We start from the raw sequence: 22,120 nt of genomic DNA, 5'->3' as shown, positions 1-22,120 counted from the left end.
CTACTGCATAGACCCCCAGTTTCCTTAGGAACCACATCTCAGAGGAGCCCTTGGATGTGGGAATTTGCTTCCCTTCAGACTTTCCCTACCATTTCTGTTCATCTTCACAATGTGACATGGTGCTAAAAAATTGTTTGGAGTAATTTCTGTTAACAGTACTACAGTGATTTGATAAAATAATCATATCATGTTACTTAATCTATAACTTTAAAATCATCATGGTAATGAAGCAGCTTTGTAGCCTCAAAATTTTTCTAAGAGCTGACCGTCCCACAGAATTGAAGTTATTGGAAACAATGAACTGTTGAGATCTACTCTTTCATTTGTTAAATTTGTTCTGATGAGTGTTTGTTTCCTGGTGATTTTCTTTTCCAGCTCCCAGGAGAATGTCACAAATCTGTTCTTTATTCTCCCTCACCTAAAGGTCTTAGAGCCCAAAATTCCTACCAAGATTAGGAACACTGAGGAAGCACCTGTCGTCCATTGAGCTCATTATTTTTTATCATTAACCTGGGTGCCATGGAACATTTCTGAGAATTAAAAAATACAAATAGGTTTGAAGAACTTGGACTTTTGAAAATTTTCATAGGATTAGTTTTAAAATAAGATTTTTTTCTTTTCTTAAAGTATCTTCTCACCGGTATGAAACACCTAGCGATGCTATTGAGGTGATAAGTCCTGCCAATTCACCTGCACCGCCTCAGGAGAAACTACAGGCCTATCAACCAGAGGTTGTTAAGGCAAATCAAGCAGAAAGTATGTCTTTTTTAGCCACCAGTTTACATGTTTTCATATTTGCATTTATCATTTGCTTCTAATTAATCTGTCCAGAGCATGGTAAGAAATAACTTGTTCTATTAGTTTTGCTTTAGCGTAATCTGCATTAATGAAAAACTGTTTGTAAGCTATCATTTGCTGATATATTAATGACATAGAAAATAGTTATTTTGTTTTACTCATGATTTCAATTTTTATTTTATATTAGTCCTCTAATTTCCTTATTCAGTAAATATTTTTCTTTAAAACTTGATACGAATTCTGTTTAGAGATATGTTCTACATCCCTTTATGTGTTCTGAGTTGTGTTTAATCTTTGATAAGGAGTAAGACATTTATTTTTCCTCTATCAGCTGAAGCCACCAGACAGTACGAAGGACCATTACATCACTACCGACCACAGCAGGAATCACCATCTCCACAACAGCAGCTACCCCCTGCTTCACAGGCTGAGGGGCAAGTGCCCAGGACCCACCGACTGATCACACTTGCTGATCACATCTGTGTAAGTTTTTTATTCTTATTAACTTAAAAACTTTTTTTTTTTTTTTAAATATACAGAAGGCACATTTCACATAGAATCACAGTAAAGATGTCTAGGTTCTTTCATGCTACATTTTTTTGCAAGTACTCAATGGGTTTAATTAATATTTTTCTCATTCACAGCAAATTATCACACAAGATTTTGCTAGAAATCAAGTTTCCTCACAGCCTCCCCAGCAGCCTTCTGCTTCAACATTCCAAAATTCACCATCTGCTTTGGTGTCTACACCTGTGAGGACTAAAACATCAAATCATTACAGCCCAGAAGCCCATTCTCAGTCTGTCCACCATCAAAGACCAAGTTCAAGGCTCTCTCCAGAAAATCTTGCAGACAAATCCAGGGGAAGGTATGGTCTTTATTTCAAACCATATGGAAATTTCCCAACAGTAAAACTATTTTAGTATATCTACAAGATAGGGAATTCATTTCTTATCCCTGAAGTTTATATTTACCTTCATTTCTTGGAAAGTGTAAGTGAGAGTTTTCCTCATTTATTCTTGGAATGTCCACTGTGTGGGCAACTGACACTGTATCTTTTTAATGCGTATTCAAAAGTTGATTGCTACATTCTATTTGTGGGTTTGCAAAGGCAGTTATGAAGAATGTGTAGTTTGGTAGTAGTGTAGGGACACTCAAGTGACCCTTCAGAACCATAAAAGTATTTTCCTCTCTCTGATTTCTATTGGGTTAGCTGCAACATATGTTTAGGAAGCTGGCATTGAATACTGAAAGTGAGGCCGATAGAGGCACCATGAGAGAGAACACATTTGATATGACAGGGCCAGCTGGTAAAGAGCATATCTTCCTGCCCAATGTTGTTAGTACATGCAGACCAAGAGAAAGGTCCTGTCACTGAAAATCTACCTCTGTAAGCAGAGGACAGGAAAAGACTGAAGAAAGTTGCTGACCACTCCAGTCTGGTAATTAGTAGTTTATTAAGGGAAACTTACAAAGCATGTGTTGGGCATCTGCAAGGTGAAATGGATTCTTGTACTGCTTGGCAGGTCCCTGAGAATTACATAGGATGAAGGGGGGGATTAGTCACATGAGTCCTGTGGGACATTGCATGCTTGACCAGGTCAGGACAATGTCCTGTTCCAGGACCCAGCGTGTTGTAGGAGGCAAAGGAGGGGCACTGGTTTATGTCAGAACAAACATTGATTATGAGCAGACAGTTTCCATTGGAGGTTTGAGGGAAGCATTTCCCCCTCTGTCTTGGGTCCAGCTCACAGGTCAGGCAGCAGGTCATTCCTTAGAATAGTCTCTCCACACTCCACTGTTTGCAACTGCCTCTTATAATCTCACATGCTCCCCTCCTCCGTGATGTACCCTGAGTGGTCAGCCAGGGGCTTCGTTAGCATGGAGGTAGCTTGCTTGGTTGCCAATTGGATGCATTGGAGACATAGCCCATAGCAACAGTATAGGCACATACAGGAAAAAAGACAAAAGAAATATCAGTAACAATTTTTTCCACCATGCCCTCAAGATCCAAACCAGTGTGTTAATAGGTCTCCTAGGCTTGGGAGTAGGTCACTTAAAGTGTTCACTTGGTTTTTTATATAGGTACTAGTAAAGAAGAAATATTGGCAGACTCGTCTGGTATTAAAAACAAAATGGTCACCAATGCCCCCCCATTACTTGTTGCCACACGAATAGCAGAAGTGTAAGATCAGAAAGACAACTATTTGGTAGGGATTTGAATTGGGAGGTCATCTTCTTTGAGCATTATACTTGTAGCATGATCTTGATCTTAGATGTTAATGTGGCCGCAGCCCTGGGAACCTGGCCAGGCTATGTAAACTCTACATATTGGCCAGGGGAGGTGGTGCTCTCTGGCATGGGGAGGTGTTCTCTGGTGTAAAGAGGTGAATAGGAGGGGGAATGTGCCAGACCAGGACCCCTGCTTTCTCCCGTTTTAATGGTGCATGTCTCAGTCCATGTATCATGTGTTTCCATGGGTTCTGATTGCATTAGAATAACAGGACCCCACCAGAGATTGAGGGGTTTTTCCCCACCAATGGGCATGAAGTAACCAGTTCACTTCAGTGGGACATCCCATTGCAGATTCCAGTGAACGGTCCCTTTCCCTGGGACAGTGGGGCTCAGTGTCATAGCTGCTGATCCAGTGCAAGCATCCAGACTATTGCTGCCTGTGTTTGGTTTGTTTTGTTTTTAATCCTCACCCGAGGATATTTTTTCCATTTCTTTTCAGAGAGAGTGGAAGCAAGGGGGGGGGGGGACACGGACAGACAGACAGGCACACACACACATCAACTGTTTGCCTCCCAAACGTGTGCCGACCAGAGCCAGGGATCGAGCCTGCAACCCAGGTACGTGCCCTTGGCCAGAATCGAACCCAGGACCCTTCAGTCTGAGGTCTGATGCTCTAACCACTGAGCAAAACCAGCCAGGGCGTGTCCTTTGTTTTTCACAGCTGTACTGTATTGGGTGTCTCAGTCTGAGTTCCTAATCTGGCATATGGGGCAACAGGCCCCACAGGTTGGTCATTTAAATGTGTTAATGCCCGAGAAGGTCCTTATCTTTGTCCACCCAGCCAAAGTAGGTTTACCAATTACTTACATTATCTGTTGTTTAAGGACATCGTCTTTTTCATTTCACTTGCCTGGCTGCCTGTGGATTTTATGGGAGGTAGAATTTACATTTAATACTGTGTTCTTGTGCCCATTCCTATACATCATGCCCGTTGAAAGGTGACCCCTGATCACTATCTATTCCATGGGGGTACCCATACATGGTATTTAACTTTTCTAATCCCTTTACAGTGGCAGCTTGATTAGCCCACTCACATGGGAAAGCCTGAGTTAAACCAGAGCCAGTGTGGACACACACCAGAGCCTCAAGGGGAGAGGGCCTGTGTAGTCAATTTGCCAGTCCCTTACCCATTGGGGGCTTCGTTGGATGGCCTCAGATTCTCGTGGTTGTTGTCCAGGGTGTTGTTGGAACAGACAGGGTAGGACACAACTGCATCAACCAGATCACTGTATTCTTTTGTTGTTGTTAATTCTCACCTGAGGGTATTTTTTCCATTGCTTTTCAGAGAGAGTGGGAGGGAGGTGGGAGAAAAAGAGAAACATCATTGTGAGAGAGAGAGAGACATCGACTGGTTGCCTCCTGCATACGCCCAGCAGGGAGTGAACCTGCAACCCAGGTACGTGTCCTTGACGGGGAATCAAACCCGTGATCCTTAGGTGTGCAGGCTGACACTCTAACCACTGAGCCACACTGGCCAGGGCTAGACAACTATTTTAAAGGCAGCCCTGCCTCCTTAAATATGTGCCATACTATTCAAGCACTACAGTACCCATTCCTTTGGTGTACCAGGCCTGCCATGTCAACTGACAGGTCAGTTGCTAAGCATATATTTTTGCCAAGACATCTGCTTCCTGGTTACCTGGGGGTGTGGATACCCTATGAGCAGGGACATGGAAGACAGTGAGATCTGTCTCAGGCTCTTGTAGGTGAGCCCAAATGTTTTTCCACATCTCTTGCCCCTATAAAGGTTTGTTCATAATCATCAACCCCTCCTTTTTCCATTGTCCAAGCCATAGATTCAGTCCTTTTAAAACAGCTCAACTGTCAGTGCATAGGATTAGCAGCCAGGGTTCATGTGTGATTACTAACCAGGCAGCTCTTACCCTAGCCCACTTGGCTACTGTGGTTTGTTCCTGTTCCTATTTAGGCTCTAGCTGAGACTTCCCCTGTTCCTGTTTTACAGGTTGCAGGGGCCAACATGGGGCATTTGGAGGGTCTGTATATTCAGTGGGCCTAGTAGTGGTTGCATTCTAAAGACAGGGCCATTGGACAGCTGACTCTGCTGTAGGTAGTCGTTCGTTTATGCAGAGCAGAAGTCTGGGCCAAGGCATTGCACTAAATGGAGTATGAATGTTCACTGGTACCCCAGAATCCCTACAAAAGCCTGTATCTCTCACATTTTTTGGTGTGTGGTAGGTTTGTACTTGATCTCTGCTGGCCTCAGGGACAGTGTGGATCTTACTCGACCATACAACTCCCAGTAACTTTATTATGGTGCATGGACCTTGAATTTTCTGTGGATTCACTGCCCATCATCTCTGTTTCAGGTGGTCCAGTAAAGCCCACAGCGTTTTTTGCAGCAGAGGCAAATCTTCACAGATTAACATTAATGTCATCAGTGTGATGGGCCCATTTCACTGAGGTTGGGAAAGAAAACAGTGACAAACTGTGGTCACCATTCCATGGCATATGGTAGGGCTATGTAGATAGCCTTGAGGAAGCTCTGGAAAAGTCTATTTTTAACCCTCCCAGGAAAGGCAAATTGATCTTGGGACCTAAAAGCCAGAGGTATGCTAAAAAAGACATTGGCCAGGTTTCTGTGACTAGCCAAATTATCTAACATAGTGGCAATATTAGGCTCAGCCACTTGAATAGGGGACATGACCTTATTTAGCTCTCTATAACCTACTGTCCATTCTTCAAGAGCCATCAGGCTTTTTACTGGCCACATTGGGCTGTTAAAGGCACCGTGCACAAGGCACACAAAGCCCTCCCAGTGATTCTGCAGTGGTGGTAAACTATCTGGCTCCCAGTTGACATTGCCTCTTAGCACTGATTTGATTACTTGTACTTGAAGGCGCAGTTCCCTCATAGAAGTTTGTAAAGCCTGGCTTTGCAAGATTAAGATATTAATTCCCAGTATGTTTTGGGGATTGGGGAGATGAAGACCTCAATACTTCTGGAGGTGGGAGCACCTACTTTGCAGAGCATGGGGGACTTTCTGACCGTTACAGTCTGGCCTCCGTAGCTATCTATACCACTGAGGGAGCCACACAGTTTCTGAAAATTACCATATTTTGGTACATTCAGTGTGTCAGCCAGAGCTGTTACCCTCTGTTTATTTCTGGAGGACCAGTGGATAGTGAGTTCCACATGAGGCCTCTGACTGCCCCTATGACCTTCACCTGAGGACATCTTGGCCCTCATCCTATACGGGGGGTGGAGGCGGCACCCAACCAGAGTAGGATGAAATCCCAGAGGGCTCCCCTGAACCTTTTCCTGTATCCACTGGGAGAGCCAAGGGCATTAGGGGGAACTGTTCTGGTTTTAAAACTTTCCGTATCCCACTAGTACAACATTAGGCTGACACCCTTTCCTTTCGAAGTGTCTGTGGCATCCAGATCATGCCACAGTTACTTTTGGGTTATCCTCACAGGCTGCTTCTCTGCTGCCTTTATTCCCACCCTTTATTTCCCTCTGTCCAAGTTCTCAGTCATTCCCACAACTTCGGATGTGCTCTCAGGACTGCTCAGCTTACTTTAGATCTGCCTCCCATTTCATAACCCTGGTTCTGCCTCTAGCTGGGTGTGGGTGGTCAACAAGGGGCCAGCCTACAGCACTGACCATGCACTTCCTTGCTGTAGTGTGGAATGCCTAGTTTTTCAAACAAATGCATGAGACCAGCCAGCATTTTCAGGGTGCCATGTACTCCGTGGTAGACCACACAGAAGTAGATGGTCAACCTGGGATTTCCCCTGCAGATTCCTTTCCCAAGGCCCACTTTGGTCTCCTGATTGGCTCACCAATTATTAGTACACGCAGACTCAGGGAAGGGTCCTGGGACTGAGACTCTACCTCCACAGCGAAGGGCAGGGACGGGACAGCCCGAAGAAAACCTCGCCACCGCAGTTTAGGGGATACTTACAGACATAGGCAGCTGCAAGATGAAGTGGAAGCCTGCCGAGAATTGCATAGGGTAGAGGGGCCAAGGGGAACAGTCACAGGTACTAGTGCATGACTGCATCCAGGTCCGGGACGTCACTTTACATGCTTGACCAGGTCAGGGCCCTGGCCTGTTCCAGGAACCAGCACATAGTAGGAGGCAGGGGAAGGGTACTGGTTTATGTAGGAATGAATATCGATTACAATCAGACAGTCTCTAAAGGGGGGTTTTCAGGAAGCCATTTCCCCCTTCGGGCTCCAGTCCAGCTTTCAGGTCAGGCAGCAGCCACATCTTGGGATAATGTTCTGCACTTGGGTGTTTTTAAAATGGAGGCAGGTTTTTGGTTCAAGGTGGTAGGTAGACTAAGCATTGGCACATCTTAAATTATAGTAAAGTAGCATGAACATTCATAAAATTCATAAAAATGCTGAGAACAAGACTGGGATATTAGCAGGTCAAAGATATTGGCAAATATCTGGAAGATACACAGGGGACTGATGAACCAGAGCAGTGGAAGCATAATTCAGAGCATGAGAAACAGCAGTTTGTAGCAGAGGTGCTCTCCAGCCTGCCAAACCCTCAGGTTAGCAAAGAACATAAAGAAGTAAGAATAATTTAAGAAGCTGAATGGTCTTCATTTAAAAAAAAAAAAACCAAAAAACTTTATTGTGGTATTTTCAAACATACAAAAATAGAGAGAATAATATAATATGCTTGTATGTATTCACTGCCCAGCTTCAGTAATCATCAGTATAGGACCAGTTTTTTATTTTTATCCCCACTTGCCCATCCTCAAACTATATTATTCTGAAGCATATCTCAGACACAATCATGTCAAGAAGCTGGGTGATGTTAAAGATAAAATGAAAACAGGTCTATTCTCTTTAAACCAGAAAGAAAAGAAATTCAGTTATCAAAGGAAAGCTGAAAGCTTATTTGTAGCAGAATCATGGTTCATTCCTGATGCAAAGTATTATGTAGCATATTTTGAGCAGTTGATGGCATTTATGAAAGGAAAATTTCTACATCACCACAGCTGTGCATTTGAATGAAGATTGTTGTATTTCTCTCATTAATCAAATACTTGGTTTTACAGTTTAAAATAAAATGGGCAACAACATGGAAAAGGTAGTCAAGTTCTTCATGTTTCATGGAAGGCAGCTGATACTGTTTCAAGTTTAATAAGTCAAGTAAGGTATAAGATTATTTAGTTTTAGAGGTAACAACCAAAGAACTAAAAGAAAAGTGGTCAAAAACTGCCACCTCTAAGAATTGGGTAGGGCTGATTGGGAGAGGAAATCCCAATATATATGTTATATATATTTTTATATATATAAATATATATACTTAACTATAATAGTAATAAAAGCAGATGTTAAAAGTCACAGGTATCTCTTAATATGAATAGCCACTAAGCCAAAGCCTTTTTTTGGTCTAAACAGTGTGTTGATCTGACATTATCCCTACCAACATGGTATCCAAAGGAGGAACATTAATTGCAGAGGACTGCTCAGCCCTAAAATGGTATAGCTGGGGCCTATCTTGACTTACTAGACAAACTCCTTAGGTTTCAGTGTAGTGCTCAAGTCATTTATCTTTTAATTTAATGGAAAGTCATGACAAAATCAGCAGTAAACCCATGAGGAGCTGGCCTAGGTGGGACGGGTGGGGTCTGATGCTGAAGCAGAGTGACCTCCCACAGAGCCTCGGCTGCTGTCTGTCCCTTGTGCTGTTGGTGATACGACTCCCAAACCCGGCCGGCAGGCGTGGGTGAACAGCAGTAAAAGACTTTTTGATAACCACGTATGTAGTGAATACCTGAGGAAACTTCTTTTCTGATATAAACTGGCAACTTTTGTTCCTTTTATGCTGAATGAAGTAATGAGTTAACCAGTTTCTGTTTAGGGTAAGCTGTAGGTGAGCCCTAGGAGCACAATCTAATACTTTATATGTTACAATATTAGGCCTGGAAAATCCCCAGAGAGGAGTCATGTCTCTTCAGAGCCCTACGAACCCATCTCCCCACCCCAGGTTCCAGTTGTGCATGAGAAACAGGACAGCGTGCTGCTACTATCTCAGCGAGGAGCAGAGCCTGCGGAGCAGAGGTGAGGAGTGCCCCACTGGTTGGGGGGTGTTAACCACCATTTGAGTGCTTACCAGGTACCAAGGGACTGTATGTGGAAGGGACGTTAACAATGAGCACCTGTGCCAAACGGCTTTACATTATTTCTTCTTACCTACTTCTAACTGTAACCCAACCCTGTGACTTACGAGAATTCCCATTTGAATTAGATGTCTTTGATTTGGCCCCTCTCCAGTCCACTTCCGCCAGAGTGATTTGTCTAAAATTCAGTTAAGCACTAAGTCATTAGCATGGCACTTGGGTTCCTTTATGACCAGGCACCTCATTTCCTGCCACTTCACCAGTGCACTTCATTCTTGTCCATACCGAGCTACCTGTTCCCTGAATTGCTTTTAGTCCACTCATGCTGTCTCTTGGTGTGGAACACCCTCCCCTATGCTCTTAGAGGTGAAAATGTGGCCCGCCCACGGTCACATTAGGTAAGAGGAGAGCCCGGGTTAAACCCAGGTCATCTCAGTGCAGGCCACTAGTGCATCTTCAGTGTGTTGTAAGATGTGTACTTAACTCTGTGTATTCCCCAGCAGTCAGATAGATGTCGGTACCTTTCAGAGAGGAAGGAAATCCATTTTTGAAGAGGGAATGTTAGCTGTAATTATGCATTTATGTTGTCTCCTAAGTTTGGATATTTTTCGGGACATTTCTATTCACTTTTCTATCACCTTACTCATCTTTCTTGGCAAATAGTAGCTTCAGACATGTTCTCTTGTTTGAAAGATGAAAGTCCCATGACCAGACTGTTACCTCCAGCTTTCCATGTGTTCTCTGTTATTGCCTCTGGCTCCGGTTATATCCTGATAGTCTTGAGCTGTTAGAAGAAACGTGTTACATGAAACCCTTCACAGAAAACTTAGCTCATCTGGCAGGAGGCTTTGAAATGATTTTAACAACTTCTACATTGTAGTTATTCTGTTCAAGTCCAGTTGTTGAACTCTTGCTATTTTATAGGCAAGTGTGCTCTTCATTATTATTTTATTATTCTTCAAAGCAATTCTGCTAGTAAAATAGTTTACAGTTCACATGGTAACCTAAATATATCAGTGTTTGTGCTGTTTGTATAGCGTCATGAGCTGTTTCTATCTTTCTGTTAATGCACTTGCTGCGAATTCTTCGTTAAGAATCCTTGTTCTAGACCATCTCCATTCCAGTCCTCATTTTGTGACTTCACCATTGAGTGCTAAAGTATTTGACTGCGTCCTCAATATGACGTACTAACTGGCTTATGGTCACGTATTGCTCCTTAGGATTGTAACCACACAAGATGGGGAGGTAGTAGTTTTCGTAAATACTCTACGACTGTTATTATCATTGAAAGGAAGTCCCCCAAGTTAGGAGTTCATGATGACAACAGACATCACTGTGTTCCCAACAGGAATGACTCCCGCTCACCAGGGAGTATCAGCTACCTGCCTTCATTCTTCACCAAGCTTGAAAACACATCACCCATGGTTAAGTCAAAGAAGCAGGAGATTTTTCGTAAGTTGAACTCCTCTGGTGGAGGTGACTCTGATATGGGTAAGTGGAATTTCTTTTATAAACCTCAAATAAAACTTGCATTAATAATGATATCTCCAATGTTGCCTCTTCTGTAATCCTTGTGTTTAAAGGCTTTTATAGGCTCCTAACTGTACCTGATCCTAAAGTTCCTTCTCAGATGTCTGCCAGTACATGAGATTTTCTGTTAGGGAGCAAGAACTTGCTATTTTCTGAAGCTGTCCATTTTCTCTTTGAATAAATGCTAGGGCTAGGAAATTTTTTTCTTGTGTGGGGCTGGGTTAGCGCGCCATAGTTTCTTACCCACTGGTTTCTACATGACATCTCTTCAGCTACTTAGAGACAGGTCATTTCCTTTGAGTCGTCTTATCTCTGTCCATATCCCCAGTTCCTCACACGGCCTGGCTCTGAGCATTCGTGCCATCTCAGTGTCTCTCCCCTAAAACATCCTACCTAGCTTAGCTTTTCAGTGGGTTAGAGTCATCATTATGAAGGGAGTCTAAGATTGTATTAGGGTTATTTAGCAACCTATGTTCTGTTAAGTTATAGTGCACTAGTATCAATATAAATATCAAGGTCTCTTGATGTGCTGCTCTTGATCCATACCTGCCCCTTGTTGTGCTTGTGTAGTTAACTGGCTCCCAGTACAGGATGAGGCAACCTGTGCTTTCGTTGTTCTCATTTTTTCTACCCTATAGTCCATTCAGCAGCATCTGCAGATCTGTTAAAACCACTATCTAGAAATACAATCACATCAACAATGGCAAAAAGAGTTCTAGACAGAGCACTTACTGTGCACTTGGCACAGTAAGCATGTATGTATGTAAGCATGTGTGTACGCGGTATATATGTATACATACTAACTTCATCCTCACAACCGTACATGCTACATATAATTATCTCCATTTTGTAGTTGAGAAAACTGAGACTCTGATCTAATAACTGGTGCAAGTTACATAGTAACTAATGGGGTTGTGGTTCCAACTCAGTTCTGTCCTTGTGGCACCATGATCCAGACTGTTGGTAAACGTCTACTAGGGTAAAGCTCTGTGGCACCCACACCTTTCCTTTGGGTTGGTCATCAGGATCTTATCATACTGTGTTATTTAGCACACTCCCTATATTACTGCCCAGTCTTACTCATCCGTCTTTTCCTCAACTATATCCACTGATAGAGACTTTTTGGATGTTGTGCAGAAATCTGGGTATACCAGTCTCCTCCTCTACTTCTGTGATCTAGGCTCTAGTCTCCTGACTCTGTCAAAAGATGGGAAATTGTGGGCTGTGAACTGTAAACTGCCAGGTGGATGTGTTTGCATCTGTGACACTTGGTGATTAATAAAGGCTGAATGTGTCACTTATTACTGGTGAACTTACCTTAGCTCTTAATTACCAGATTATCTTAAGTGGCAACAAATCATCTAAAAGATAAATATTTTAGAATGTTGACCAGAATTGCTACCAGGCTTTACAGATATCTTTCCTTCTCCTTTTTTAAAAATAGTATCATTATTACATTTATCTGTCTCCAGTCTTCAATGGTTTCATCTGTTATTTTCAGCTCCTCAAATGTCACCAGCAAAAATACAGTGCTCTCGTTTTCAGATTCTCTCGAGCCCAGACATACAGGGTTAGCACAGCCTGTTGCTAAGCTGCGTTTCACTTGTGTATGGTTTGCAAGCATATTCTCTAGTCTTTGTGTTGCCATTTCAGTGGGAAAAGAATTGACAGGAAAAAAGCCACAAATGAATTAAGAAGCTCACTTTATAGTTTTCTCCCCTTACTTTTTTCCATTATCCTTAGGAGTAGCTCTCTCATTCATTAATTTAACAATTACTTATTGAGCAGGCTACGATGTTGGGTGCTTTTGGAATGACAGATGGTCTCTACTCACTGAAAATGTAGAATGAAATGAGTATCTAACTTGAACAGAAGACAAAACGTATTAATGTCTTAAGGCCAGTACTAACAAAATTGCCTAAATTTGGGTTTTGTTTTTTATTGGAAGAACTCATTTTGATTGTGGAAAGGGACAATTAAGGAATTGTATTAAGCAGTGACTTTCAGCCTTTTTCATCTCATGGCACACATAAACTAATTATTAAAATTCTGCTGCATACCAAAAAATATATATATTTTTGCCAATCTGACCCAAAAAAATGTATAATTTTGATTCACTCACACCTGACGGCTGTTGTGTTGACCCTTGTCATTTTTTTATTTACCAACCTAAGGGAAAAGAGGTCAGTGCACCTGACTGTATAGTCAAGGTACTGCATGTTTTAAACATTCTTGCAGCAGCACACCAGTTGAAAATCACTGGTACCAAGGAAGCATGGGCCTCATGGGACTCCAGGACACATTCGGTCCTCACCAGGAAGTATAGCTGAGAAAGCATCAGCAGTTTTAAACCAGAGGTCCCCAAATTTTAATACTGATCACATCACCTGAGTGCTTAAATATGTGACTAACAGGCCCCAGGAACCTTGGGAATTGGTACTTTTACTAAGCTACCCAAGTGATTCTGATTTGATGGCTGCAATACCACACTGAGCTGCAAGCTCCATAGGTAAAAGACGTGCCTTTTAAGTCCAGTATCCTGCAGCATTATCATTGCCTGTAATACATAAAATCTTTTTCACCTGACCTTTTTTGATCAATAAGGTGATTTTATTATCCAACCAAATAATTGCTCAATAAATATTTGTAAAATGAGTCCTATTCCACAAATTTTTGTAATAACTACAAGGCTCTGTGTATCATTTTATTTAGGTTGAGTGTTACCTGGTGCGCGCGCACACACACACACACACACACACACACACACCCCACACACACACACCCCCCCCCCATCTTCACAGATAGGTTTCATCCCTAGGCAAGAACCCATCCTTCTATGGTCCCATCCAAAACATATTCTTTGGGACATCATTTGTTTAGCCACCTACTTCTCACAATCCTCTTTCTTTTTCAAATTGTCTCCATAAAGTTGGAAGATATGATGGAAAAACACCATTTATTATGTTCCCAAACTCCGTTTCTGGCATAGTGCTTTATAGGTAGTTCCCAGGTTGTCCCAGCTATTGTCATTCAAGCTATACAAATCAGAGATTGTACAGTTAGGAATGAAAAAAATGAGGCAGGATGTTTGTCTCATCCTGGTAATGTACAAAGTTTTCAACTAACCATGGTAGGGAAACTCAAGGTCGTTTTCATATTACTCATGAAGCTTTCCCCCCTGGATCTAATCTCAGGCTGCCTCAAAACCTGTTGGAATTGGCAGGAGTTGGCTGCAAGCCCAAGCTTTCTCCTCCAGCAAGTCTGGATTCCTCTTCTGAGAGCACCTTTTTCCTATTTGTATTTTTCCAGCAGTGCAGAGTTTCTTTCCTTCCTTTGTGTTGTATTAGTCCTGTTTGATTTTCCTACCTCATCCATAGTTTTATTTCCTGGTGTCCTTTCTTTAAAAAAAAAATATTCTTTCAGTTTATATTAATGGGTGAAATATAAAGTTGAGATCCTGGAGAATAAAATGGTTAATTTTATTGTAGGAATTTTTTTTTGAGACTTTTTTTTTACCTGATTAACATCTCACTTAACTTGAATGTTTATTTAAATACAGCAGCTGCTCAGCCAGGAACTGAGATCTTTAATCTGCCAGCAGTCACTACCTCAGGTAAGATTATTTGCAATATGAAATTGGTATGGTAGCAGTCAATCCAACAAATATGTATTGAGTACTGACTGCATACTAGGGGATTACTCCAATATACAAAAATAATTAAAAGCTCATAATTAAGGAGATAGTAGCAACAGTGAATTTAGATTCAATAAATACATGTTGAAAAGATAAATGAACGGAGAGAACCAAAACTATTGAACAACGCTGACAGTAGGAAACGGGAAAAAGAAAACTGTTTTAGTAACTCGAATAAAAGTGCGTAACTGATTCATTTAGCAAAGAAAACAAATTTCTTTGAGTTATCGGTGGATTTAGATGGCCTTTGTGTTGGGCTCTTAGTAGTGCTTTAGGAAACTGCCAAGAACTGTGTGTATTCAGTGAACGGGAGGACTGTATGTAGTTTGTTCATTTGTTTCCTGATTGAACTCTAAGAAATAAGCAGAAATATTGTGGGTGTCTCTTTCAGGCTCAGTTAGTTCTAGAGGCCATTCTTTTGCTGATCCTGCCAGTAATCTCGGTCTCGAAGACATTATCAGGAAGGCTCTCATGGGAAGCTTTGATGACAAGGTTGAGGATCATGGTGTTGTCATGTCCCAGCCTATTGGAGTGGTGCCTGGTGGTGCCAGCACCTCAGTTGTGACCAGTGGGGAGACACGGAGAGAAGAAGGGGACCCATCACCTCATTCCGGTAAGGTTTGCATTTTAGTGCCCTTCTGTTTCTTTCCCAAGGAAAAGCCAATTTATTCCCTAAGTTCTAAAGCATCACTAAGAGATTTCATTTATGTGTTCATAATAAACTCAGAGGGGTTTACTTAAAAAAATTTTTTTATATTGCTCATTTTAGTCACATAAACAGAAATAAGGGCAAAATTTTTCCCAGAATGTTACCCTGCAGCAAGCTGTTATTATTTTTGTCTGCATCTACTACTCATCTGTGTGCACACATTATATATAATTGTAACACACATGCAATTTCATATTCTGCTTTTGAATAAAAGTGACTTACTATTGTAATAAAAATGATAGGTTCAGTATAAAAGAATTTTATACCATAGAAAAAAGAAAAAAGGGAAAAAACCCTTTAGAGATCACATTACCCAGAAAGCTAATGTTCTTGTTTGAGGTCTGAGCGTCATTCCAGATATGTCATGGGACAGACATACATAAAAGGGTAAGTAAAGAATGAGACCATTGTGTACATCCTGTTTAAAGTAAGCACGTGCGCGCACACACACACACAAAACTAAGTTTGTAATGCTTATTTATAGCCTTTTTTCTTACTCTTTTGAGAATTTCTCATATGCGTAAAAAACTACCTGAAGGTCAGCATTATTTCAGGTTTAGTTCAGGTTTATTTTCCTGTTATTGTCAAGGGAAAGTCTCGCTAAGGTTAAGAAAGAGATTAGAGGTTTTTATTTATTGTTTTTACCTACGTGTATTAATTTTAGGACAATATGGATTCACTTCTTGCTCTGAAAGATGAGCTTTGTCTCCCCTTCTTGCTCTGACTTGATTTTCCTTGATTTTAGCGTGTGTGTATTTTAAGATTATACTATTGGTGACTGTTACACAATTATAATTATCCTGGTTGTATCATCTTTTTATTATGGCATTTCTTCTGGAGGAGGTTTTCACAATCCATGTTCTCAGAGAGGGTGCTGTATTCCAAGAAATTTCATGCTGGAGCATGTCTTTTTGTCGTCTTTATGTTTGACATGACAGCTTGGCAGGTTACAATATTCTTAACACATACTTTTCTCCAAACATCCTGTAGACTTACACTTTTTTCTGGCATTCATCGTTACATAAGAAATAAAGCCAGATGTTCCCCCCACCCCCTCCCCTTGGCAGGTGACAATTTGTCTGCCTGAAGAATCCCTTTTTCCTCAGTTTCAATAAATTATCAGCATGTGTTAGTATTCTTCATTTATAGATTTTCCTGATTACAGGAGGGCGTTTGCATTTTCAGGTAGATTTTTATACTCAGGGAAATGTTTGTTAAGTGTTCCTCTTAGTTATTTTCTGTCTGTTAGGCTTTCCATTCCAGAAACAGTTCTGTTTTTGCTGGATCATCTTTGTCTTCCATAGCTGTTACCTTCTAATTACTTTAGTTATCTTGATCTTTCTGTTGTTTTTTCTGTATCTCAAGTTTTTCCTAATAATTCCCTTTTCGTTGTCTATTATGATCCTTGTGTATTTTGTTTCCTGCCTTTTCACCCCATTCTTGGTTTATCTATTCTTTGAGTTTCTTTTGTAAATTTGCTTCGAATATTTTGAAGTTTCTCTTCACTATAGAAACACCTTTCCCCCTTTGTTCTATTATACTCTCTTATCCTCAAGGAGATAAGATAGTGTAGAAGTTGCTTTCTTCCCACTTTTTTTCTGTATGTTGAAGGGCATGGGGCAGGATGAAATTGTTCTGCTGGGCCGAGGAAGATTGCTGATGACCAAGGCTCTGATCTCTTCTGAGATCTTTTTAATGTTTTATTTTGGAGCCCAGTTGGGGCATCCCACTACTGTGAATTTCTGCTGAGGTCCAGTGTGCCATGAAGGGCTCTGTTCTGCAGTCTTGTTCCTTTGACATGTCTCCCGGGCATGGTGTAATAACTCTTCTGTGTGCTTCTAAGTTGGTGGGGGAGGGGTAGTCAGGATTTAAGAGTTTTGTCAACCTGCTTTAATTTCCTTAGCATTTTCTGTGCTCCAAAGCCAGGAAGGAAATGATGTTCCACAAATTTTAGTTCTTTGGTTACATGTTTTTAAGTTTATGGCATAAGGACATACCCTTTTTTGTTAACGTTGCCGTAATTTAGATATTTTTACCACTGGATACTAGGATCTGGGTTCTTCATGCTACTCATTCAGCTTTTCTCTTAACATTATATAGTCATCAGCATTTTGGTCGGGGATTTGTTTTGTGTGGGTTTTTTGGTCAGAATTAATCCTTACCCAAGGATATGTTTTATTGATTTTAGAGAGAGAGGAAGGGAATGGAGGGAGGGAGAGAGAGAAACATTGATGTAAGAGAGAAACACCGATCACTTGTCTCCCACATGCACCCCAACTGTGGGGATGGAACATTCAACCCGGGTATACACCCTGATTAGAAATCAAACCTTCACCTTAGGTGCACAGGACACCACTCCAACCGAGCACCCGGTCAGGGCTTGGTAGGTTTTTAAGTTGAGAACACAATTACTATATATCAACAATTAATTTCTTTCACTTTTAGGAGGAGTTTGCAAACCAAAACTGATCAGCAAGTCAAATAGCAGGAAGTCTAAATCTCCTATCCCTGGGCAAGGCTATTTAGGAACTGAACGGCCCTCTTCAGTTTCCTCTGTTCATTCAGAAGGGGATTACCACAGGCAGACGCCAGGGTGGGCCTGGGAAGATAGGCCCTCTTCAACAGGTGAGGAACTTGCTACTAGAAGATGAGTCTTGGTTTATATTAATGCTTTAATTGTACTTTTAAAATAAGTAAGTTTGCTTGTAAAACTGTATTTCCATCAATAGGCTTGTTTTCCAGAATAGAAATTGAATACATATAACCTTAAAAATTTTAAGAATGCAGGGTCTAATTACCATGAACAAAGGAAGAGTGGTGGAAAAATACCCATTCCAGGCCCTTCTGTATTATGCTGGTGTTTGCAAAGCAAGTGAGTCTGTGTTTTCAGTTCTTCAGGAACTCTACCTACATGTAAAGTGCCCCTCCCATGGCAGCCCCACCTGCTGCCTTTCACAGACACTCTTAGAGAGGTTCGTAGGGAACACTAAGATCTCAAAGTCAGAAATGGGACAGTTTAAAAAGCCACTCTCCCCCCTTAGGCTCACTGTGTCCATACAGACAGATGAAAAACAGTTCTCTAGCATATCTATTAATGCTTTCCACTTTGTAAGCTGTTTTTTTAAAAACGTAATGACCGTAATAATGGTGTCTTTAAAAGGGACAGACTTTTCTTACCTTTTTTTCCTTCTAATTGCGATGTTTGCGGTGGTTTTAAGTTTTCAGAGAAGTATAAGCCATACTTTCCTTGGGGGTTAAATATACAGATGTCAATGGGAAACTAGGAAATGTGCCCTCCCCTTAAGGCATATAGATTTCATACAGTTATTAGATCAGCATAGTTTAAGGCTTTTTGGTTTCTAAAATTCTCACACCACATGTGAAGTGGTTATGTACTAGTTTGGAAACTTGCCTAGGTCAATGATTGTTTGGTCTCGAATCTCTCTTAGGGAAGGAATTATTAAACCATTCATGAAACTACTTAATAAGATGGTATGTTTTCTGATAGAGTTTCTTAAGCTGTAGGAGGCTTTCTGGGGAGAGTAAAATAACCTAGAAATTGACAAAAGGTAGCAGTGCTATCATTAGGTTTGTGTATCCCTCTTCTAAATCTTGTACATGTATACATCTGCCCAGTGGGATCCAGCGGATGACATGCATCCTGCTGCCCCCTGACCTGCTGAAATTCCTGGGTACTTCTCCCCTCATCCTATGAGAACTGTATCCCTGACTTTATCTTCAAGAGTCAGGAAGTTCTTGGTATAACCAGACTATTTTGGTTAGAGTTTAATATCTTCTAGTTCTACTTGAATTCTCTATGAAAACACCTAGTTAGAGACTTAACAACTAAACATCCAGGCCTGAGCTTTCATTTCTGGGCTCAGCAACCCTCACCTCATGTGCATATTCATGTTACTTGTCCTTTCTAGACTGCCGCGTTATCACTGGCTACAATCTAAGTGGCCAAACCTTGGCCCTTCTGTGTTGTTTCATTTTGCTTAGTTTTTACAAGATCATTTTAATATAACCCTGTCCTCCATCATGTATAAGTTGGGTGAAACAGTAACTATGCTCAGGACAATGAAAACCTAATTTTTATTTTGCCAGGCTCAACTCAGTTTCCTTATAACCCTCTGACTATGCGGATGCTCAGCAGCACACCACCAACCCCGATTGCATGCGCCCCCTCTTCTGTGAACCAAGCAGCTCCTCACCAGCAGAACAGGATCTGGGAGCGAGAGCCGGCCCCACTGCTCTCAGCACAGTATGAGACGCTGTCGGACAGTGATGACTGAACTGCACAGAAAAGGCATCTGGATGGGGACAGGGTGTGGAGGACAGATCTCTAGTTTTGGGTGGTTTTATTTTCAATTGCAGGTCAAAAACCTGCCTTCCCATAATTTATGCCCAGAGACTTTTCAGGAGAGCCTGGACCACGGATGATGAAGAAATGATGGGGGAGGAAAACTGCCTTTGATACAGGCAGTTCATTGGATTATAATAGTGGAAGGTCGAAATGTAGAATTTTTTAAAAGCGGACAATTCTTGTTCTTACATCTGTAAAGAAAACCATAATGTCTTTAAATCACTCTTCTGTAAATAGATGACCTTTTTGCAGTGTTTCCCCTTACTGTAGTATCTGGTGTACTTGTGTTCAAATCAGAGCATCAACTTTGGGGTAATTTTAAAAAATCTCATCTTTTTAACCCTTGCCTTCTAAACAACCTCATACAGCCCAGTACATAGTGTTGGCTGTCACGGGCATTGTACTTTTATCCTATTTTGTTTCCTCTAAATTCAGGTTCCCAGGTGATATTTAAAAGCTTGTGGAAATGTTTAGATTTTTAACACATGAAATCTGTACATTAACGTGTTAAGGTCAAAGGGTAGAAGAAACAAAATTCTGCCATATTGTAAATTTCCAATGCAGGCTTAAAAATTTTTTTTAATTAGCAGCACTTAAAAAAATATTACTGCATGGGTATGTTATACTTCAGTTTTTACCATTTTAAAAGGCTTATGTGAGGCATGCCTCACTGTTTCGCACACTGGTCATTTAACCGCGCCCGAGTGTTCTTTTGTTCTGCATCTGATGCAGTACAACAAAGCTTTCCTTTTGAAATAAATTTGACTGCCCAGCCCATAGGTGCAGTAGATTGTGATTTAAGGCTCTTGCTGTCTCAGGTTTCAAAGGAAAAACTTACACTTTTATCTAGTTTGATGTGTATTACTGGCTGAGTTGGAAGAGATGATTTGTGTAGAACCTCGGTTTTAGGCTGCTTTGTGCTGTGTATCCTGAGCTCTCCTCTCTGTGCCAGTGCTTCCTCTGACTTTGACTCCCTGTGGGCAAGGGTTCACTGTTGAATGTTTCACTTCACTGACTCTCAAGGAGCAAATAATGTGAGAATGAATTTTAAACTGCTTATGGTACTAGAGGGTCAGTGCTAGCCTTCATTAATAATTGCTTTTTTAATTTTTATGATTTTTTTTCATACAACTTAGGCATCCTTCTCTAGCATACTGATACTAAGCAGTTTGGGGAGAATGCCACTGATTACAAAGGGGAGAAGTAGATGTCTCTCAGGATGGTAAAAATCAGCACTTTACAGACTTTTAAGTAGACCTCAACTTTTTAACAAAAGTACTCAAGCCTCTAAACTTTAGAGTCAAAGAAAACAGGTCTATGCTAACCACTGACTGCTTTCTTTGTAATGAAGTGTTTCATATGTGTGATCAAGACCTTCACATCACCCTGCAGCATGGTGTCTAATCTGTTTCTAGGTAAAGAACACCGGTTCCGTACTTTGCCCACGTAGTTAAAGCAGCGATAAAGACAGGCCATAAACTCCTGTTTGTCTGAAGTTAGCCTTCCCTCCTGTTACCACTCCTCTCTTGTATACTTGAGGTCCTCAAAATAAATTTTAGATCAGGTTTAGTGATCAGATTCCTATTACTTGGAAAGTTCGTTTCACTTTATTATAAATACATCCTACACATTTTAATGTGAGTGAAAAAAACAATAACAATGTTCTGCTTAACAGTGTTCTGCTGAATTTTTTTTTAGGTACGGACATCATTAATAATTTATATTGTCAACTGACCCAAAAGAGATGATGATGGTATTTTTCTAAGACCTTGAGGATCTTAAGAGATTCCAAGTCAGAATAGTTTTGAGAACATGTCGGATCAGAGCCTAATTTGTTCCTTTTGCAGTTCCACTTGACCCTAGAGTGAGTAGCTGTTAATCACTCACCGGGCTTATCACAATGCCTGTGTTTCCTTCATTACCATCACTCAGAGATTTCAGGATTCTCACGTGCCTTACCTATGGAGTAAACCTGGGAGGGAGAGGGTCCACCTCAGCACTTAAAACGCAAGCACAGCACTGAGAGTGACTGGCCACGTGCTGAAGTTAGCTGTAAACCAAGGTGTGTGCCACTCTGCAGGCTGAGATTTCAGTTCTTAAGCTACATCCTTCCGCATGATTTCTCAGCACCCAGGACTAAATTAAGGTCTTCCTAATACTGTTTGTAGAAATAGTCTGACAGCCCAACTTCCAGTGCATGTTTATAACTGAAAGTTTCATAATGCTTTAATTTTGGTATGCTGAGTGATTCTATTTTTAAAATATGCCCTGAACACACTAGTGACATGATCAGAAAAGGAGTCAGTCCCCTGCTTTGCTACCTTGTTTACAATAGTGCAAATGAACTTGAATGAGAATACCAAAAGGAAGAGACTGTCTTTCTGAAAACTACTAGTTTTCCCAGCACCAGGGACATGAGCTGAATCATTGTGGAAGATCAAAAATTCTTAAATAAAACCTGAAGTGAAAAACCTAACTTTCAGTAACCCCTGCAATTGTGAAAAGGTAAAAATATTCTCAATGCAGAAGGTGAGTAGTTGACAATAGTTTTTATTAGTCACCAATAAATTAAGAATGGCTGCACTGAAACCTAGTCTGCTTTATAATAGTTTATCTCTCTG

At 41.1% G+C, this 22,120-nt stretch overlaps 1 protein-coding gene across 18 annotated transcripts in view; it reads left to right on the top strand.

Moving 5' to 3' along the window:
• Window positions 1-22,088, top strand: part of NCOR1 (nuclear receptor corepressor 1) — a 196,025-nt gene extending 173,937 nt beyond the window's left edge. For 17 of the 18 annotated variants that reach the window (XM_087825811.1, XM_087825825.1, XM_087825823.1 and 14 more), the window contains 9 exons: window positions 628-756; window positions 1,130-1,281; window positions 1,443-1,666; window positions 9,001-9,141; window positions 10,549-10,691; window positions 14,290-14,343; window positions 14,816-15,037; window positions 17,579-17,758; window positions 19,241-22,088. In XM_087825811.1, the coding sequence (XP_087681937.1) occupies window positions 628-756; window positions 1,130-1,281; window positions 1,443-1,666; window positions 9,001-9,141; window positions 10,549-10,691; window positions 14,290-14,343; window positions 14,816-15,037; window positions 17,579-17,758; window positions 19,241-19,428 (1,433 nt within the window). In that variant the 3' untranslated portion in view covers window positions 19,429-22,088. The remainder of the gene's footprint in view (window positions 1-627; window positions 757-1,129; window positions 1,282-1,442; window positions 1,667-9,000; window positions 9,142-10,548; window positions 10,692-14,289; window positions 14,344-14,815; window positions 15,038-17,578; window positions 17,759-19,240) is intronic. The other variant, XM_087825820.1, reaches the window with a different exon arrangement.
• The last annotated feature ends 32 nt before the right edge of the window (window positions 22,089-22,120 follow it).

The sequence above is a fragment of the Miniopterus natalensis genome, chromosome 17 (assembly GCF_054644295.1).
Source record: "Miniopterus natalensis isolate mMinNat1 chromosome 17, mMinNat1.hap1, whole genome shotgun sequence".
In the NCBI taxonomy this organism is placed as follows: Eukaryota; Metazoa; Chordata; class Mammalia; order Chiroptera; family Miniopteridae; genus Miniopterus; species Miniopterus natalensis.
This window is presented reverse-complemented; position numbering and strand designations above follow the sequence as displayed.